This window comes from Erythranthe guttata, chromosome 1, assembly GCF_056151865.1.
Source record: "Erythranthe guttata isolate IM_541 chromosome 1, IM_541, whole genome shotgun sequence".
Taxonomy (NCBI): domain Eukaryota; kingdom Viridiplantae; phylum Streptophyta; class Magnoliopsida; order Lamiales; family Phrymaceae; genus Erythranthe; species Erythranthe guttata.
The window spans coordinates 1,943,795-1,964,251 of record NC_142533.1 but is presented as its reverse complement, the minus strand read 5'-3'; the positions used below and the strand labels follow the sequence as shown (position 1 = coordinate 1,964,251).

General features: G+C 34.2%; 2 protein-coding genes and 1 long non-coding RNA gene across 4 annotated transcripts in view; 1 reads left to right on the top strand and 2 right to left on the bottom strand.

Annotated features, from left to right (window-relative positions):
- The first annotated feature begins 3,008 nt into the window (after positions 1-3,008).
- LOC148772560 (syn-copalyl diphosphate synthase TPS3, chloroplastic-like) overlaps positions 3,009-20,457 on the top strand; it is a 28,999-nt gene continuing 11,550 nt past the window's right edge. Inside the window, exons 1-2 of the mRNA XM_088820355.1 lie at positions 3,009-3,126; positions 5,378-5,745. Of these exons, the coding sequence (XP_088676481.1) occupies positions 3,009-3,126; positions 5,378-5,745 (486 nt within the window). The remainder of the gene's footprint in view (positions 3,127-5,377; positions 5,746-20,457) is intronic.
- On the bottom strand, positions 6,869-11,300 carry LOC105975322 (syn-copalyl diphosphate synthase TPS3, chloroplastic). The gene is made up of 14 exons (XM_088816013.1): positions 11,178-11,300; positions 10,716-10,808; positions 10,415-10,482; positions 9,979-10,303; positions 9,697-9,883; positions 9,363-9,595; positions 9,163-9,283; positions 8,959-9,071; positions 8,643-8,869; positions 8,329-8,540; positions 8,003-8,239; positions 7,785-7,905; positions 7,250-7,453; positions 6,869-7,165 (listed from the first exon to the last, which is right to left on the bottom strand). Exons 1-14 carry the CDS (start codon positions 11,260-11,262, stop codon positions 6,953-6,955), a joined length of 2,439 nt encoding a protein of 812 aa, XP_088672139.1. The 5' UTR covers positions 11,263-11,300; the 3' UTR covers positions 6,869-6,952.
- Positions 11,687-13,479, bottom strand: LOC148772561 (uncharacterized). 2 transcript variants are annotated; one of them, XR_016030448.1, is made up of 3 exons: positions 13,222-13,479; positions 12,724-13,101; positions 11,687-12,445 (listed from the first exon to the last, which is right to left on the bottom strand). It is a non-coding gene; the product is annotated as an uncharacterized LOC148772561 (long non-coding RNA). The 2 variants fall into 2 exon arrangements; XR_016030449.1 differs by having other exon boundaries at positions 12,724-12,929.

Below are 20,457 nucleotides of genomic sequence, written 5' to 3'. Positions count from 1 at the left end.
AGCCTATTCTCGCACGGCCGTCCGGAAGAACGTATTGGCGTAGTGAAGGAATTTTAATTACACAAGGAAACCCGCCCTATTATATTTTTGCACCCTATTTAAAGGCCACAAGCACACAATTAGAGATATCTTTTTATTTTTTTTTAGTTTTTATCTTTCATCTTTCTACAAGCAATCGAGGAGGAAGAGAACGAAGACGAAGACTTGACGAATCTTCATCCTAGTTTTCCTTTTTACTTTTCTTTTCTGATTTTTATGAATTCTCGTATTTTTGTTATGCTTTCCGTTACGAACATGAGTAGCTAAGTTTTTATTCTAGGATTTTGTTGGAACCCTATGTGGTAATTCGAACCTATTGTTTCTACTTTTATGCAAGTTTAATTCTTCGATTATTTCTTCTATCTTGATCTTATTTAGCGCATGAACGTAGCTAATTTATGTTGCTACTTGTTATTGTTAGAATTGATTGACAGATCGTTTTAATAATTAGAACATGGATAGAAGAGCCTTCGAGTAGTTTTTCACCGATGCGTGTGTTAATTGCATGTATTATCGTAGACATACAGATAATACCTTAGGTAGCCGTTTACGAGACTTGTTATTTAATGATTTATTTATACTAGGTTTGCATAGACATATAGTGAATCTTTTATGAATAATAGGCTTATAACACAGCGACAACTGGTTATGAGTAATTTCGTGTCTTGGGTTAATAATTGGGAATCGTGACTTGCATGATAGAAGATTAATTGGGTGAAGAATTATCGCATAGGGGGAAGATAAAATCCTAGATCCGTTTTATATTGATATTTTCTAGTATTTTATTGTTCTCTTAATTAGTTTAATTTATTTAGTTAATTAATTTGACAAACTTGCGTAGGCTGGATAAAAATCATAATTGTTAGGATTTGGTACTTAGGATTAAATAATTTGCGTATTCCCTGTGAGATCGACATCCGACTCTCACGAGTCTACTTTACTACTTGTTTGCGATACGTGCACTTGCGTGTGGGTATTTAGCACCCAACAGGTGTAGCATCTAATATCCCTGTACATACGTACAAATGCATGCATTTACGTGATTAATTTGGATTATATACCAGAAGGAAATGCTTAATGAATTCGGTGGTACTCATTACTAATTTCTTCCTTCTGTAGATCAAGAAGTCTTTCCATCAAATCGGTCTTCTTCGTCTTTTTGATCTTGTTCGTGGTTCTTGATTCTTCCAATCTCTGATTCATCAATGACCCCAAGCATTTTCCCAAAGTAAATCTGGGCCTTTTGTTTGATTCCCTGCGGATCCAACGGTTGAAGGAGCAGGAAGTAATCAAGAAATTGGAAACTCAGGCGGTATTCTAAGGACCCACAATGATTTTCCTGAATTCCTCCGTGGCGTCGTGACGGCATTCGAAACGAACGTGGTGAGTTCCGCCGACATGAGATTGAGGATGGTTACGAATGCGGCTTCTCCGATGTTTACCGCCCGACCGGCGTTTCTTCTCACGTAGTCGCACAGTTGGTCAAGCTTTTCTCGCCGGAGTGTTTGGCCTGCTTCGAGGCCAGGGGTATGTGAAAAGGTGTTTGATATGCCTAATTAGGCCAACCCAATGGGCCTACAATTCTTTTATCTATTGGGCCACGAACCCAATATTGAAGACCACTACCATCGAGGCCCAATTACCTTCAAGTAAAGTTTGGGCCCGACAATCTCAACTAAAGTATAAATAAAGGTTTGAACTCATTTTTTAAGGTACGTCCTATTATCTGAGCAATACTACAACATTTATTGCTACTCTCTGGACTATTTCTACTATCCGCACGTCTGACTTGAGCGTAGGAGGGGTTTTCACCGGATCAACCCTCGACTTAGTTTACGTGTTCTATGATTACATGTATCTCAAGGTCATCAAGCTCGTGAGCCAGTGATCCACTCTGCTCTTTCAGTTCATCATACTTTAACACTCTAAGGTGATCTAATTCTAAAATCATCATTTTGGCGCCGTCCATGGGAAAGCATACAAGATCACGTAGCGCGCAAGATGACCTTGAGACATCTGCTAGTGTGACATGCTAACAACCTCCCACCTCGTTGAGGCTCTGGCTTGCCACTTCCTCCTCCCCGTGCTCGGTATCCACCACGAGACCCTCCTCGTGATGTCCCACATTGATCCTCAACATGATCCACTTCTTCTCACCCTTCGAACGGTTCAGATAATCGAGGAGGCCCTTCAACGCTAACAACCTCCCACCTCATGGATGCTAGCTTGCCAATTCCCCCTCCCGCATTCGGGATCCAACACATGTTCATCCTCACGAGGCTCCACTGGGTCCTCAACAAGATCAACTTCTACTTGCTCATCGAACGGTTCAGATAACCGATGAGGACCTTCAGCGTATGATCGCAAATGCTTCAACAAGATCAAACTTCCACTTGTTTCTCGAACAGTTCAGATAACCGATGAGGACTTTCAGTGTATGATAGTAGAAGCTTCAACAAGATCAGCTTCTATTTGCTACACAAACGGTTCCGATAACCGATGAGGACGTTCAGCGTATGATCGTAGAAGCTTCAACAAGATCAAACTTCCACTTGCTTCTCGAATGGTTCAGATAACCGATGAGGACCTTCAGCGTATGGTCGAAGAAGTTTTAACAAGATCAACTTTTACTTGCTCCTCGAACGGTTTAGATAACCGATGAGGACCTTCAACGTATGATTGCGAAAGCTTCAACTCCTGCTGCCACTGAAGCAATGGCACCATACATCGCCATAGCAAGAGCCAATACTCCTCCTCGCGAGGCACACTAGATCCTTAACATGATTCACTTCTCCTTGTTCCTCAAACGGTTCAAATAACAGAAGAGGACCTTCGGCGCATGATCACGGAAGATTTAACTCGTGCTATCACTGAAGCAGTGGCACCATACATCGCCATAGAAGGAGTCAACGCTCCTCGCCGAGAAATACGAATTGGACAACAACACCCACATTCACCTCCAAGAGGCAATGTCTCTCATTTACGCCCTCATCATTCCAATAATGTCAACGACACTTGGAGTTCTTCAAAACCATAACAGTGTTCGTGGTCGCCTCAACCTGAGCTGGGGGGCTATCCCACCCCAAGGTTGGATATCTCATCTCCAGGGTGGTACATCCCCTTACCTTTCAACCCTAATGGGTTTCACATCTCATGTCAAGAGCTGAATATAGTCTCCCTACCCAAAAAATAGAACATCCCCCAAGGGATGGACATTAACCACCTCAAAAAAGAAAAAAAAAAATCGGGCACGATTCCTTAAGTCACTTGAGTGACTTGTCACTATATCTCCCAAATCTACTACTTAATATATATAACATCAACTATCTCTTTCATCAATAAGCTCATCCCTTTAATATATTTATTATAAATAAAGGTAATATTCAAATATATGACAATATTACCCCCAACCCTTTATACACATTTCTTAAAATGTAACCCAAATTTAATCAATTTTTTCCGCAAAAATTCAATTTTGACCACAAAAATCCAATTTTGACTTTATTTTCAAAAACTATTTTTTTTTCAAAAAAAAATTTTGTCCCCGAATTCTGGCGTTAACTTTTCGACTTTTTTTTCTCTTCCTCCTGATTTTTTCTCCGATTTCCGACGTTGACTTTTTTTTTTCCTAGTCCGTTTTTTTCGGCCGCCGGTCTCCGGTCTCCGGTGTTGACTTTTTTAGTGTGTTTTTTTTGTTTTTTTTCTTTTGTTTTTCTTACGTCCACCGCTAAACGTTGACCATAATTGTGCTGTCACTGATAGTAAATTAACGTAATTATACTATCAATAACAGTTAATTAACGTAATTGTACTGCCGTTGAGAATACATTTATGTAATTGTTCTGCCGTTGACAGTAAATTAATGTAATATTGTTATTTTTTTATTTTTTTGTTATTTATTTTTATTTTGTTTGATTTGTTGACAAGTCAACGTAATATAAAATTATATTACTGTCGTTGACAGTAAAATAACTGTAAACACAATAATATTATTGTGAACAACATCAATATTTTTTTTTTTTTGGGTTTTTTGTTTTGTTTGAGTTATTCACGGAGTAACGTAATAATATTACTGTAAACACAATAATATTATTGTGTTTGACGGTAATATTATTGTTGTTATAGTAATATTGCTGTCAACCACATCAATATTATTATTTTGTTTGGATTTTTTTGTTTGTTTGAGTTATTCACGGACTAACGTATTAATATTACTGTCTATTATTGTAATATTATTGTGGTTGACGGTAATATTACTGTTGTCATGGTAATATTACTGTTACCCACAGTAATATTAATTCTTTTGGTTTTTTATTATATTTACATTTGTTGAACGGTCAACATAATAATATTACTCTATTACACAATAATAGATGAGTTTTGTTGTGTTAATATTAATGTGCTAGAGATTAATATAGCAATATTACTGTGTTAAACTGTAGTATAATTAATTTTACTGTGTTAAACTGTAGTATAATTAATTTTACTGTGTTTAATAGTAATATAGTTAATGCCGGAGATCGACGTTGACCGCCGGTCAACGCCGAAAACCGGAGAAAAAATCTGGAAGGAAAAAAAAATCGAAATGTCAACGTCGGAATCCGACGGCAAAAAAAAAATTTGAAAAAAAATGTTTTTGGTCAAAATTGAATAATTTGTGAAATTTGGGGTCAAATCGAGGTTAAATTAAATTAATGATGAAATTGGAGCATATTAAAGTAGGAGAGACTATTTTAGTCTTTTACAAAAATTTGGACCATGTGTGGACTTATTTGTAAATGAATTTTTTGTCTGAATCTCTTTATGAATAAGTACATATTGATGGCCTTATTTGTATTGCAAACTACAGTAACCATACCCCTCGTCTATGTATTGTCATACGAAAAAAACCCTAACATTGTAAAGGTGGACGTCTAAGACAATACATAGAAGGGCGACCGTAATTTGCCCTAATTATAAACACTTATTCCGGTACACCTCAGAAAGTTTGTCCGGTAGACGTCAGAAAGTTTGTCGTTCAACAGTCAAATATTGAAAGAGGAAGAGTTCGAATCCAGGACCTATTAATAATAGAGGCATATCTTTACCACCTCAACCACCTACTTTTTTTCTGTCAATATATGTATAACAGACGAACAGTACTATTTGTACAATCAAAGGTGTGCAACTGCACACCCTAGACCATGGCTAGATCCGTCACTGATCTGAACCGAACCAGATGTTCATACAGTCAATATATCGGGTTTGGCTGTTTTCAGTTTAATATTCCACATTATTGAAAAGTAGTTTTAATAAACGACAAATAATTCAAATGTTTATTATTTTGTTTCTTGATCAGCACTAATAATAGTTAGTTCGTACTCCGGCAGAAGAATCGTGGTTACGAAATGCGCCGTCAACGTTAATTCCCAGGCCAATAATCGAAACTTGATCGAGAAAATCAGAGAGAGGATAACATATGATGATAAGGTGGAGATCATGTCTCCGTCCGCATACGACACCGCATGGGTGGCGATGGTGCCGGCGAAAGAATATTCCGGTGGCGGCGACAGTGATCGGCAGCCGTGTTTCCCACAGTGCTTGTATTGGATAATGGAAAATCAGAATCCAGACGGGTCGTGGGGTTTGGGTACGGATCACCTGTTTCTCGTTAAAGATCGTCTCTCTTGCACCTTGGCGTGTGTGCTCGCTCTTCGGAAATGGTGTGTTGGCCAACAACTAGTACAAAATAGTAATTAAATTGTCGAATTTTTTGATTTTTTTTTTGCTTGATAATTTATTTGTTTATATATTATAATTTATAGGCATGGATTTCATGGCATCCAACGGGCGCAGCTAACAATAACGATCAGTTTTCGGCCGTTGGATTCGATATTATATTCCCTTGGATGGTGAATTATGCTAAAGAGCTGGATTTAACTTTGCCCTCGAGCCTTACTTCACATGTTATAAGTACGAAAATGAAGAAATACTGTGTCAACAGAAACAGGGCCTGGATTATTTCCATTGAGAGAGAGAGAGAGAGAGATGTAATTAGTAAATATAATTGTGGCTTCATTAAATGAATCAGTGATGATTTATTTATAGAAACGCTTGGGCTGCAGCACTTGCAGTATTACATGCAATTATCGCATTTGCATGTACTGGTGTGCAAATTGCAAAGAATACCTAGAAAACACTATGATAACATAATATTTGCGGGTCGACCCGGTAAGTTATTGGAGATACTAAACAGCATTTAGTTAATAATGACTAATCTCCTTAACCAAACGAGACCTAAGAGTACTATTTAACAAACTGGTATGGATGATGAATATGAAAAAAGCATGTATACGTACAAGGGACACAAACCTAATCTAACCTCCATAAATATGATAGAGATAAATCTAATGTGATTGGTAAATGGTAATATAGAAAGCCCTCACTCAAGTACAAATTTAACTTCGAAAATTTATTATTCGACCATCGTGTCTCGTGACTCGTATTGCTCATTGGTCAATTTATTAGGTTTGTGTGTGTGTTATCTTCTTTACGTGGTTGTTTACATTAGGGCTCGGCATGTGTCGGCAGTCGGCTTGGGTAATTATCGGTCAATCATCGGCCCAACCGGACCAACCAATTTTGGTGGAAATTGAAAACCATTACCGGTCCGATCATTGTGGGTCGGATAAGGGTCGACAACCGACTGTTTTGTGGGTCGGCCCATCTCATTATTGTTTTTTTATATTCAAAATTTTGGAAAAAAATTATAGCCTTGAAAGTTAAAGAGTCTTTTTCACTACATTCCTACAATAAGTAAATATATATATTGAAGATAAGTAAATATATATTGAAGAATGGGACATATGTTGTAAATCGCTCTATTCTTATTGCTCTTTGATTTGATGACTGTAGAAATAAAGTATAACGAGAACTAGACAACTTTCTCAAAGAGCACTTTGGAAATATGGCTGTCGATTTGCTCGGTAGCAAAATACGCCTTGTAATAAAATGCTCTAACCACCACGAAAAATGTTTGCTTCACATCTTTACTTAAGTTGCAGCTCGAGTTTGGATGTAGTACTAACTTCAACAGCAGCTGCATGTCCTTATCGATTTCACTCGTCGTCCATTCCACGTCGTTTACCTATACGTATGTATTACGTATAACGTATTAATATCAAATTTAAGTTGCTTAAAAAATTGAAAGTCTTTAAATAATAATTCTCACCTTTTTATTTCTATTTTCAAATTCTGCAAGCTGGTGACAGATTTTGTTAGTGAGTCGAGAGAGAGTTCTGTATTCATCGTGGGATAGTTTATCGTCTTTAGGTGAAATATGGCCACCGCAAATATTCAATGTTCCGACAATTAGCTCCACTTGTTCTATTTCATCATCTCCTTCCCCAGTTAGCTTCTTTAACCATGCCCCCCACTGTACGTGTCATATATATCGACATTACTTAGTAGAACTTCGTGTATATATATATATACACACACACACTGTTAGAGAATATTATATTATAGAACTCTTATAATAGTAGGATTCTAGTATGATTTAGTTACCTAGATTAGTTAGGATTTAGTTACCTAGTCAAACTCTACTACCTTGCAATATTTCTCTATATATATTCCATGTAATTCATCCCATAACATAATGGGGGTTTCTATTACGTATTATTATTTTCTCTCTTTCTCCTATTTTATTCTTCCTTTACACACGTGTGTGTGTGTGCGTATTTGTAGGGATTTAAGGTTTAACTTACTACATCAAGTAATAGATTGCTAACGTCTACGCCAGTCCGATCTAGTGCATGCGTCGTGGATTCTTGAAGCGTTTCGAGTAGGATTGCAATAAGTCTATGTACCTCAGTGTAACTATATCCCCTGAAAACAATAAAATAAATGAATATATTAAAAATAAATATAAGAAGACACGATGATGAAGTTAGGACTAAAGTGTGAAAAAATATTCGAGACTTGCCATTTTCTGCCTTGTTTATTTTTTAATTCTGTCGATAATTCAGTCCTTTGCTCCGAAGAATCGTCGATGGAATAATAGTGATTTGAAAGAATATTAGAGAGGATATTGGTTTTAACCCAAGCTATTCTTTCTCCGTATCTCTCTGTTTCAAATATGCTTGAACTCGCAACGAAAAACGCGAGGAGCAGTTCCTTTTTGCTTACTCCAAATTCTTCAAGATTCGAATGTTCGTACCATCTGCGAAAATAAATTTAATAAATTCAAAGATATGCAGATCATATGTATAATAATTGTATAATTAAGTTTTATGTATAGATATTAAGTACTGCTGCATATGGTTCCATTCCATCTGATGCTGCGCTTGACATCTGTTGTAATCTAATTTCCCGAGCTCAAGGTATCGTTCTTCATTGATTTCCGGCATCCTATACAATGACTTGCCAATCCATATATCATCTGCACCGTAATTTTCGATATAGAAACGAGTCTCTAGTCGAGGCAAGCTGGCATACCATGGAATTTCCAAGCCACACTTTATCTGTTTAAAAGAATCATCATTATATTATGGGTTAATTTTGTAATTATCATAAAGTTGGTGGTTAGAATTTTAATTTACATAAAGTATATATAGTAGTTTTACCTCACTAGGAAGATGTTTGGAGATTAACCATTTATCAAGAAGTTCATTTTTGTGTAGCCTTTGTTTTAGAAAATTGTAGGAGAATTGTTTGGCTTCTTCAAGAATTGTTTCACCTGGGAATAATACTTGAGAAGCCCTATACAGATTAAATATCGGAGACGGTGACTCGAACCCTTGACCGACGTAGCATGTGAACTCGTTACCGTTCTTGAATGTTCTCAATGCATCTGTCACAACATTTATTTTAATTTTCCATTAATTAGTCCTAATATTATATTAAGAATATTTTTTATTTTTTATTTGTATTTTCACGTACTTGGGGTAATATTGTATCCATGCAACCTAAGAAGTCTGATACCCATGGATGTATCATCAATGTCACAAAACTCTGAATTTCTTGCACTAAAAACTCCCTTTTCTGTCCAAAAACTGCAATCCAACAACTTGAGAAATTAGTCATATATATTCATGGATAACTATATTATATATATTACCAATTTGAATATATTAGTATTCATGCCTATATACATGATCCAAACAACTCTTAATTTCTGGCTCAAAGAATCGCGAAATTCCGAGGCGTTCTAGCCTATCAACGGCCCAAAGTCGTGCGTATATATCCACAGGGTATACCGTCGGAGCTGAGAATTAAAAGAATATATATAACATTTTTTTTCCACACGCACAATTAATCGAAACAGAATATTTATAAAAAGTTACCTCCTCCATTGAATTTTTTAACGACGTATTGAATAAATTCGATGCAATCTTGATCATTAGTCTCCATAATCGCGTAACAAGTTGCGGCAGGGGAAGTAATAAACGATCCCTTTGGTGTTTGCAGCTTTAGAATCTTCGGCCACTCTAATTTTCCGAGGGATTCCGAATTCCCAAGTCCTTCCAAGTTGTGTAATAGGCACGTCGGTACCTTATGCAGCAGTTCCTTAGGCACCCTTTGTCCAATAATACATTCATATTAATTTTTCGACATTCACATTTATTAGCGATATAATATATATAATAATTTCGATCTGCTGATATATATAGCACTAACCTTTTCATCTTTCGATCTCTAACATCGAAAATATCTTGAATAACCGGAGCATCATAAGGAATACCGTCGATGTTCAATTCTTTAGCTCGTTGAAGAAGCGCAGGAAACACAACTTCGAATCCACATGTCATGTGCTCCGGGCTCGCATCTCCAAGCTTACTTATATTCTCTTTAATAAATGATATTCCTAATAAATAAAAACAATATATATATTCAAGAAAGGAAATAATATTATGTATTTAGTGTTTATAAGGTTGTCGGAAAATTAGGTTAACTACGTACCTCGATCACTCTTGTCACCATGAACATTCCAGTATCGCAATGCAACTACACATGCTAGTGTATTGAGTAACCGATCGTACGCCAAGAAATAGTGTTCGTCACCCCAAGAACCGTCAGATAGTTGATTATTTGAAATCCATTCGATACTTGACGGAAATTGTGGAATATTCCGTCCTTGAAAATCTCGGATAAGGGAAACCCATGCTGTGTCATAGGGCGACACGCTTATTCGTCCATCGTCCATCGAACTCAAAATGTTTTTAATGTAGTCAATGGATTCGTATATTTCATGTGACTTATTGATCAAAGGAAGAGGCGCCATATCCTGTATTAATATCAAACATTTTATATATATATATATATATATATATATATATATATATATATATATATATATATATATATATATATATAATGTTGGTATATGTATACTAACCTTGTTAAGGGAACCATGTTCTAATAAGTGGTCATTTTGAAGATATACTTGAGGCAAGTTCATTCTACCTGCAACAATTTAATTTGGTTTAATTTATATACATCTCAAACCTATTTTTCGGTGTTTAAGAAATTAATACGTACATTTATTAAATAATTAAATCTGAAAAAAATAAAAAACGTGAGAAGTCACAACGTAAAATAAAGAGGTGCTTTAGAAACTTGTCACTAATGGAGTGTCACTAATTTTATTTAGTCAGAAAGAGCAATTAGTGTATTACTTTTAGATTACGTTTCGATACCTTTTCTGGCGCTCGGTATATTTCTTCGACGAACAAGGAACGACAACTCTATATTGGTTGTTGCATGCTCTTTACCTCCCATCTTCCACATCACTAGGAAAATTAAATAAATATTGTCGGTGAGAAATTTCTCTTCTCCTATCTTATAAAATCAACGAGTAAAAAAAGTGTTGTTGAAATTTTATATATTCAATTATAAAAGTTTAAAAACATTAATAATAATAATAAAAGAATCAGCTAAATATGATCATATATGTTTCTAATATTGAATTGCAAAAAAAAAAAAAAATCTACATTTTTTTTTGTAAAATGAAAAAAAAAACCAAGGATTAACTTTCATAATTCTAATAAATACTTAACTATAAAAAAAAATAGTTAAATATTTTTGTAATTAGACGAAACTCGAAATATAAACGTATATAATATTAATCGGATTTAATTAATCTATAGCGAAAAACTTACTGGTGCATCGTTCGGAGGCGTCCAATCTGCACCGTCCAAATGCATTAAAGAAATTTAGCTGAGGAGCTGATGAGAGACTATGCATTTTTATTTTCCTGTATTATTATAACTTATAAGCTATAAGTTACAAGTAGTACTTATGAGTCTTATGACTGGTTTGGGTGTAGTAGTATATATAGATGATAGAAAGAGATATCTTTTTTTTCCTGCATGCACTGGAAAAATAAATGACGTGGTTTCCTTAATTTATTTAAACGACGTCGTTTAATTAATTAATCGCAACAATAATATAATTTCATAAATTTCACAACCAAGCTGATTAAGTCGTTATTAGTATTGATGAGTCACACACTTAACGACAATAAGTAACAAGTTTAATTAATACATTGCGTTACAAATTGGTCGCCTGCCAATGTTAGAAACCCTACAAATTTCTTGATTTTCTTACATAATTATATTGGACTTTTAGCAGTAGGTGTGTTTTTTTTCCTTAAATGATTAAAAAAACAAGGGGCTCTTTGATATAACCCCCTCAATACTTCTTTTAATAGAGAGAGACCCAAACTATTTTACACCATTTGAGAAAAACCCATTCCTAATTTTACCCACCTATTTTTCCAATTATATCCTTTTTTTTCTTGCCACCTCATGAGCACTATGCGCGCCCCCCGCCCATCAGCCTTTCCCTTTTTTTTTCCTTTCTTTTTTTCTTTTTTAATAACTATTATTTTATTATTATTTTTTTCCATTTTTTTTTAATATCTATTTTTCGTTTTTTTAACTTTTTTTTTTCTGTCAGGTATATTAATCGACTATGAGATATTAAGATAGTCGATTTAAAATCTAACTTTTAAAAATAACAAATCGCAACTATAAAAAATGCAAAATCAACTATATTTTACAAAAACAAAAAATATACAAATATTACAATTAATATATACAATTGGAATCTAAACACAAAATCCAAAAAAAAAAAAAAAATTTGGAGTTGATTAAACTTTAATCGACTATAGGACGTAGTCGATTAAGCCTTAATTGACTATTGAACATAGTCGATTAAGCCTGCAAGAATTTTTATGCCCGCGCCATCGTCCGTTTAATATACTCAAAATCCTATATATGCCACCCATCGTCACCACACCACACCATTACCATCCACAACCATTAATATCATTCGCCTCGCCACGTCCCATTCCAACATCGACCACCTCTCCGCCGCCGAATCAGCACATCTGAGTGTAATTAGTATTGTTGTCCATATACGGAAACTACATAACAAAAACAAAAGGAGCAATTGCATACTGTTGGCACAACTAAATACATAATGAAAAACTACTGCAAAATATCTCAAATAAATATAACAATAATCGTAATATAACAATAATAATAAACTAAATCTACTTTATTACTAACTAAGAACAGATCTATCAATATACATAATGCACAACAATAATCAATGTTATAGAGCATAACAGCTCAAATCGGAAAAATGAAAAAATCAACTACCAAAATTCAGAAATGAATCAAAAATTTGAAATCGAGTTACCTTAATTGACTATCAAAACCGTAAATTAACACTTTAATCGACTACTAGAGCATAGTCGATTAACTTAATCGACTACCAAAATACGTAGTCGATTAAGGGTTCAGCCTGCGCGAATTTCTCTACCCGCGCCATCCTCCGTCCGATCTACCAAAAAAACATAAATCTACCTCCCCATCGTCACCACACCGCCGTCGTCTTTACAATTTCTACACAAAATTAAATTGCCCATTTCTTATTTGAGTTTCTCTGACTCCAACCATGTTTACAGTTTGCCAAGGATTAGTGAAATGTCGGTGAAATGAAAACTACAGAGATACAATCACACCTTATTATCTCGGTTGAAAGTGCAAAGTTCAACTAATCATTCTCCGCTTACATCTGCTAATTAAAAAATTAACAAGTAATTAAGCCGATAACACATATTGCGCAAAGTTAGATTAAAACTGATAATTGGTGAAAAAACTTGAACGCACGAAGTAAATAGACAACAACAATTACCTGAAAATTGGGCAGCTAGGGTTTCCCGATAGGAGATTTTGAGATGGTGGCGACGTTGCAGATGTGCTGTCAGGCAGTTGCCATATGTTTTGGAAAATGGAATTAATGGGACGAGTTGTGGCGGTAGAAGGATAGTTTTGGGATTATAAGAATAATATTTAGGTGGAATATTAGAGAGGGGGTTTTCTCTAATTATTTTGAGGAGGGGGTGTTTCCTTAACTCATTTTCCTAGGTGAGGGGGTTATTGCTAATTATCCCAAAAAACAAACGTTAACACTGCTCTATATTTGGAAAGTGTAACAGTCAGTTACGTAAAGGAGTTTGGCGCAACCCTAACAAACTTTTCAAACTTGATCGTGAAAAGTCCGTTTGCATGTGCATGGAAAAAGGAGTACGTGGGTCCGCCATTATATTGTTTCTTTGTTTAGCGTGGAACTCAAAAATTTCTTTTCAATTTGAATGTGAATTTGAATTTAATTTGTTTTAATTTGATTTACTAGCTGTATCATCGTTTCCTTTTTACAAAAGAATCTACATATGTACATTGAGTTATAAGTCGTGTTCAATATTTTCAAGATTTAATGTATATGCCAAAATTACAGCAGTAACGATGTTCAACGGTTTTTTTTTTTTTAAGAAGAAGTCAAATAATATGGATAAAGGGGATCAATATATATTAGTAATCCGTCGATGCAATATTCGATGGCATACATTGATCGTAGCATCGAACAAACTTTCCTAAAACAAAAATTAGATCATGGGTTGGATGCTTAACGGGAATTAGTGGTTGATTATTATTCTATCTCACTAACTCATTATCTTAGTGTTCTCGTTTAAATTATGTAGATATATAGTGGGACTCATTCTAAAGTCTATAAATACAATACCGGTCCACACGTTGTCAATATACTTAGTTTATTTGTACTCCACAATGTAATCATCTAATTAAACCTAAATTAATTAAATAATACAAATATCATTATTACATGAACAAAAGGTAAATAGGTCAATGACAAGAGCATTTAATTAAAAGAGATACATCCAAGTTTTTTGTCTTTCAAATAAATTCAGCTCATTCAAACTTATTTGCAAATAAGGAATATCTTTTTACATATACCAAAATTACTCCCAATTCATTAAACCCCAATTCAACTCCAATTTAGCCTAATTTTATCAATTAACAAATTTTAACCATAATTTCAATTTTGACCGCCACCACCGGAGACCGCCGGTCTCCGGCGTTGACCTTTTTTTTTTTTTTTTTTTTTTTTTTTTTTTTTTCTGGTAGGTCAACCGTCGTTGACTTTTTTTTTTATTATAATTTTATTTTTTCTCAAAAAAAATATTTTAATTAATATTTCTGTCTTGGCTACTAAATTACTGTCTCCAACAGTTATTTAACTGTCGGAGATAGTAATTTAACTGTTAATTGACTCTTTTTTTTTCTTCAAAAATAGTTTAATTAATATTACTGTCTTGGCTGCTAAATTACTGTCTCCAGCAGTTATTTAACTGTTGGAGACAATAATTTAAGTGTTAATTGACTTTTTTATTCTTAATTTTTTTTTTTAATTAATATCATTGTCTTGGCTGCTAAATTACTGTCTTCAACAGTAATTTAACTGTCGGAGACAGTAATTTAACTGTTAATTGACTTTTTTTTTTGAATTATTTTTCTTAAAAAAAATTATTTTAATTAATATTACTGTCTTGGCTGCTAAATTACTGTCTCCAACCGTAATTTTACTGTCTAAACAGTAATATTAATAATATTACTGTTCGGGAAACTAATATTCATAATATTATTGTCCCAAACAATAATATTATTGTCTGAGACAGTAATTTAGTAGCCAATACAATAATATTAACTAAAATATTTTTTTCTAAGAAAAAAAAAGGTCAACGCCGGTGCCCGGCTGGAAACAAAATTTAGAAAAAAAAAATTTCAAAAAAAAAAAGTCAACGCCGGAATCTAGCCCGAAAAAAAATATTTTTTGAAAAAAAAAATATTTTTTCAAAAAATTATTATTTTGGGGGTTAATGTGATATATTTGTTTAAATCCGTGGTCAATGTGTAATATTAAGGAAGTTAGAGCATAATTGATGGAATTGATAAGAATTATATTATGGAGGGTATTTTGGACTAAAGACATGGGGTTGGGTTCATTTGAAATACTGATTTTTTTGTGGACCAATGTGCATTTAAGTCCCCTATAATGAACCTTTTTGCCATTTGCCCTTATTTTATTAGAAGATCTTGATTTTGTTATAGTTTATTACATATCTAAGCTTGGTCACATGAGGTTTTAGTATGTACTAATATGTCACTAATTATAAGTGCAAACTACACTCACCACTCCTGAGGTAAACTTAAATTACGAAAAAGCCCCTTGTATTTGGATAATTAATCATACCCCTCAACTATGTATTGTCTTACAAAAAAAACACATTTTCAGTTGATAAATGTGGCATCCTAAAGGTGGACGTCTACGTCAAGACATAGTTGAGGAAAGTAGTTGTAATTATTCAAACATGAAGGGTTTTTTTCGTAATTTGAACATATCTCAGGAGGGCGACCGTAATTTGCCCTAATTATAAACACTTATCCCGGTACACGTCACAAAGTTTGTCGTTCAACACTAGATATAGCTCGCGGAAACTGTGGAATTGAAACTAATTAAGAAAGCAATTAAATACGAGAAAATATCAATATAAAACGGATCTAAGATTTTATCTTCCCCTATGCGATAACTCTTCACCCAATTAAACCTCTATCATGCAAGTTACGATTCCCGATTATTAACCCAAGACACGAAATTACTCATAACCCGTTGTCGCGTGTATTATGAGTTTATTATTCATAAACGATTCACTATATGTCTATGCAAACCTAGTATGAATAAAACATTAAATAACAAGTCTCGTAAACGGCTACCTAAGGTATTATCTGTATGTCTACGATAACACATGCAATTAACACACTCATCCGGTGAAAACTACTCGAAGGCTCTCCTATCCTTGTTCTAATTATTAAAACGATATGTCAATCAATTCTAACAATAACATATACCAACATAAATTAGCTACGTTCATGCGCTAAATAAGATCAAATAGAAGAAATAATCAAGGAATTTAAACTTGCATAATATTAGAAAAATAGGTTCGAATTACCACATATGGTTCAAATAAAATCCTAGATTAAAAGCTTAGCTACTCGTAATTCTTATGATAAAAAAATAGAATAAATAAAATAAATAAGAAAAACTATGCTTGAGTCTTCGTTGATCTTCGTTCTTCGCTTTTTGTGGTGTAAATTTTTTTTTTTCCTTATGGTGTAGGGACTTGTTGCTTTTATAGGCTTTTCTTGATAAGGAAGTAGTAGAAACCTAATAGGAATCAATTTCCGCCACTTTCCCCCCATCAGGATTTGTTCGTCGATTTGTGCCATGTTGGAGTCCGAATTTTGGAATGTTTTGGAGCCCTTGAAATTAGCTTTCCAATGCCGCCAAAATCACCTAATTCGGAGTTCGTATGAGAGAGATATGCTCGAAATAGTGGACACTGTCAAAGTTGTGGCGAGATTCCTTCTTCCAATTTGATTTGTTTCCTTATTTGCAACTTTTTCCTTTCTTTTTGATCTTTTTTCCTTCATGAACAACTAATTCTCGTTTTTCACCTATAAAACACAAAATCAATCAATTAAAGCACAAATTTAATTAAATCTAAACAAAAGATCCACGTAAAGTAAACGTATTGAGTGTAATATCTACACTCAACACACCCCCAAACTTGAACTTTTGCTTGTCCTCAAGCAAAATCTAATCGTAATAAGCAAAAAACTCAACTACCGCATCTCATTACATAGATTAATGACCAACTTCACGTTTTCAGAACTTGTAATTATGATGAAAATTCTTAGGCATTCGCAAGCTCAAAATTCAAAAGCACTTAGTCACTTACTATAGCCAAAAACCACAAATCATGCAGTTGCTTCAAGCATCCAATATTTGTAAATTAAAGATAGAAAAAAGTTATGCTTACATGTATATGTTTGACTCCAAATACTCACCAAAATATATTACTCTACTAATATCGAACATTAAGCTATTGGGATCATTGGGGCTTTTTGGCTTTCAATTGTTAGGCTTTTTGGTTCGAGGTAGGAAATATGAGTATATGTGGCTATTCTTTTTGAATTGAGGTGATTACGCCAAAATTTGAAATATAAGCGTTTGAAACAATGAAGTCACCTCTAAGGAGTTTAATAAACTCGATTCTTAAGAGTTCAAAAGTCTCCACTTTTCCTCTTAAGATAATATATCGAGCTTTCAAAACAATTCAACAACTAGTCCTTACTTCTCCCTTCCAATCTCTTCTTCTTCTCTTTTTTTTTTTCTTTTTTTTTTTTTAGAAAAATAGACACATATATATTTTTCTTCTTCTTTTCTTTTTTTCTCTTTTTTTTTCGGGGAAGAAGAATGACCTTATAAAATTTTTCAACCGAACTCCAAGGGGTAATTTTTCAAGAATCTCCATCTATTCTACCTTATACACATTGGCTAAAAGAAAGGACACCTTTTCTCCGAGGCTCATATCAAGGTTTTAAGGAAAATTTCGATAAAAAAGTCGGCTTGAAAGGCTCAAACGGATCAAAGAAGGCCCAAATCATATCCCAAATCACTCATTACGTACTCAATACTTCGTATCATAAATTTTCTAAGGTGAGGTCTAAAACCGAACATAGCATATCTAACACAAATTAACTCCAAATTTAAAATACAAAACATTCAACCAAAACAATGCACAAAGTGTGATTCCTAGCAATAATTCGTTTCTAAGTTCCGTTGAATCGAAAGCTAAACAAACATCTAATCATTATCACACAAAACAAGCAATCTCATCATCAAACATTGATCATCTCTCATCATTATAACTCATCGATGCATTCGACTCAAGCAATTGTTTTTATTTTTATTTTTTTTATTCCGAAAAAAACGATAAAAACAATAAAAATAAATAAAACCTAATGCATGCAAACTAAAACAAATAAGCACAAAAAAACATGTTTTTTCACCCCCAAACTGTAAATTTTCGTTACCCTCAACGAAATTAGCACAAAGTTTAAGGATAGAAAACACCTGCTTTAGTCGGAATCGTTATCTTCGGGGTGTGAGAATTCGTGGGAAAGAAATTTGATTTTCCTCTTGCGAAGATGCCCTCTCTGTCTCTCAGATGACCGTCCCGATCGCAATTCCGACCTTAAAAATAAGAAATCAAATAAACTAATTAGAATGCATGCCTAAGAAAATAAAAATAAAACATAAAATTAAAGAAAAATATGAAAAATAGTAAAGCTCGGGTTGCCTCCCGAGAAGCGCTAAATTTTAAGTCTTTAGCCAGACTTTGCTTCTTGAAATTGTTATGTCCAATCCAAAGCCTTGTAGATTGCGCATCTATCCATGAGCTCTATCACCTCAATTGCAACCAATACATGGATAGCACTGCAATATTTCACGGTCCACCTTAGCTTGTAGTCTTTTTTGGTTGTAATCAATCGGTACGAAGCCAAGATGGGATCTTCATCACCCGCTCCCTCAAATCGGTATACAAAAATCTCCAGTCTGCGTATAACCTCCACCTCAAAAATATTAGTCTTCTCATCAACCACTATTGATGCCTTCAAATCCACATTTAGATCAACGACAGAGTCCACAACTAGAATATCTTCAATCATTACATCCATCTCCTTCTTCTCTTGTTCTGAGGAATCTTCGTGGTTTAGCTCGATTGCCTTCTCAGATTCATCATGCTCAAGTGTCTTCGTAATTTCCATTTCTCTCATATCGACACTATTTTCTGGACATGGAAGATTTTTCTCATCGCAGGCTTCACCCGAATTTTCTTTGATGTAACCATTGACGATTTCGTCTGGAATATTTTCAAGAGACTCAGATTTTAATTTGAGCGTCATCTCTTCCAGTTGTAACTCCATGTTTCGAAATGATAATTGAGTGGACTTCATGAATTCGGCAATAAGGGATACCAAATCAAGTTGTTCATCAGTGGTCTGCTGCTGCATCGGATAATAATTTTGAAAATCATCAAATCGTGGCTCTCTATGTTGAAACTCGTTCAAATCTTGGTCTTGAAACCTTTGCTCGTATGTGTTGGTGTAAGTGTTCCAATAACCTCCATTGGTAATTTCGACGAAATTTGTCGCTTTTGGCGATTCCCAACATTGATCGGAATAATGATTTCCACCACATGCGGAACAAAACGGAGGCATATCATAGGTGTTTTGGAGGTATTCGTCAGATGGAAGCCATTCATATCCCGTTTGAGGTGCCCCAACATTGTAACCAGACATGTAACAAAAAAAAAAAAAAAAACAACAAAAAATTAAAAATTAAAAATAAAAATTAAAATTAAAATTAAATGGCGGAAGTAAGAAAAATTGCTCAAATTTGATATTAGAATAAATAAATAATTTAGCCGTATTCCCCGGCAACGGCGCCAAAAACTTGTTGGGTGGTAAATACCAACACGCAAGTGCACGTATCGTAAACAAGTAGTAAAGTGGACTCGTGAGAGTCGGATGCCGATCCCACATGGAATACGCAAATTATTTAATCCTAAGTACCAAATCCTAACAATATAATTATGATTTTTATCCAGCCTATGCAGGGTTGTCAAATTAATTAACTAAATAAATTAAACTAATTAAGAAAGCAATTAAATACGAGAAAATATCAATATAAAACGGATCTAGGATTTTATCTCCCCCCTATGCGATAATTCTTCACCCAATTAAACATCTATCATGCAAGTTACGATTCCCGATTATTAACCCAAGACACGAAATTACTCATAACCCGTTGTCGCGTGTATTATGAGTTTATTATTCATAAACGATTCACTATATGTCTATGCAAACGTAGTATGAATAAATCATTAAATAACAAGTCTCGTAAACGGCTACCTAAGGTATTATCTGTATGTCTACGATAACACATGCAATTAACACACTCATCCGGTGAAAACTACTCGAAGGCTCTCCTATCCTTGTTCTAATTATTAAAACGATCTGTCAATCAATTCTAACAATAGCATATAGCAACATAAATTAGCTACGTTCATGCGCTAAATAAGATCAAATAGAAGAAATAATCAAGGAATTTAAACTTGCATAATATTAGAAAAATAGGTTCGAATTACCACATAGGGTTCAAATAAAA

Excerpts from the sequence above, each read along its gene's own strand:
- LOC105975322 (XM_088816013.1), bottom strand. The coding sequence starts at position 11,262 with ATGCATAGTCTCTCATCAGCTCCTCAGCTAAATTTCTTTAATGCATTT. Across the intron at positions 10,809-11,177 it reads CGCCTCCGAACGATGCACCA|TGATGTGGAAGATGGGAGGT; the intron begins GTAAGTTTTTCG and ends TAATTTTCCTAG. Across the intron at positions 8,870-8,958 it reads TGGATACAATATTACCCCAA|ATGCATTGAGAACATTCAAG; the intron begins GTACGTGAAAAT and ends ATGTTGTGACAG.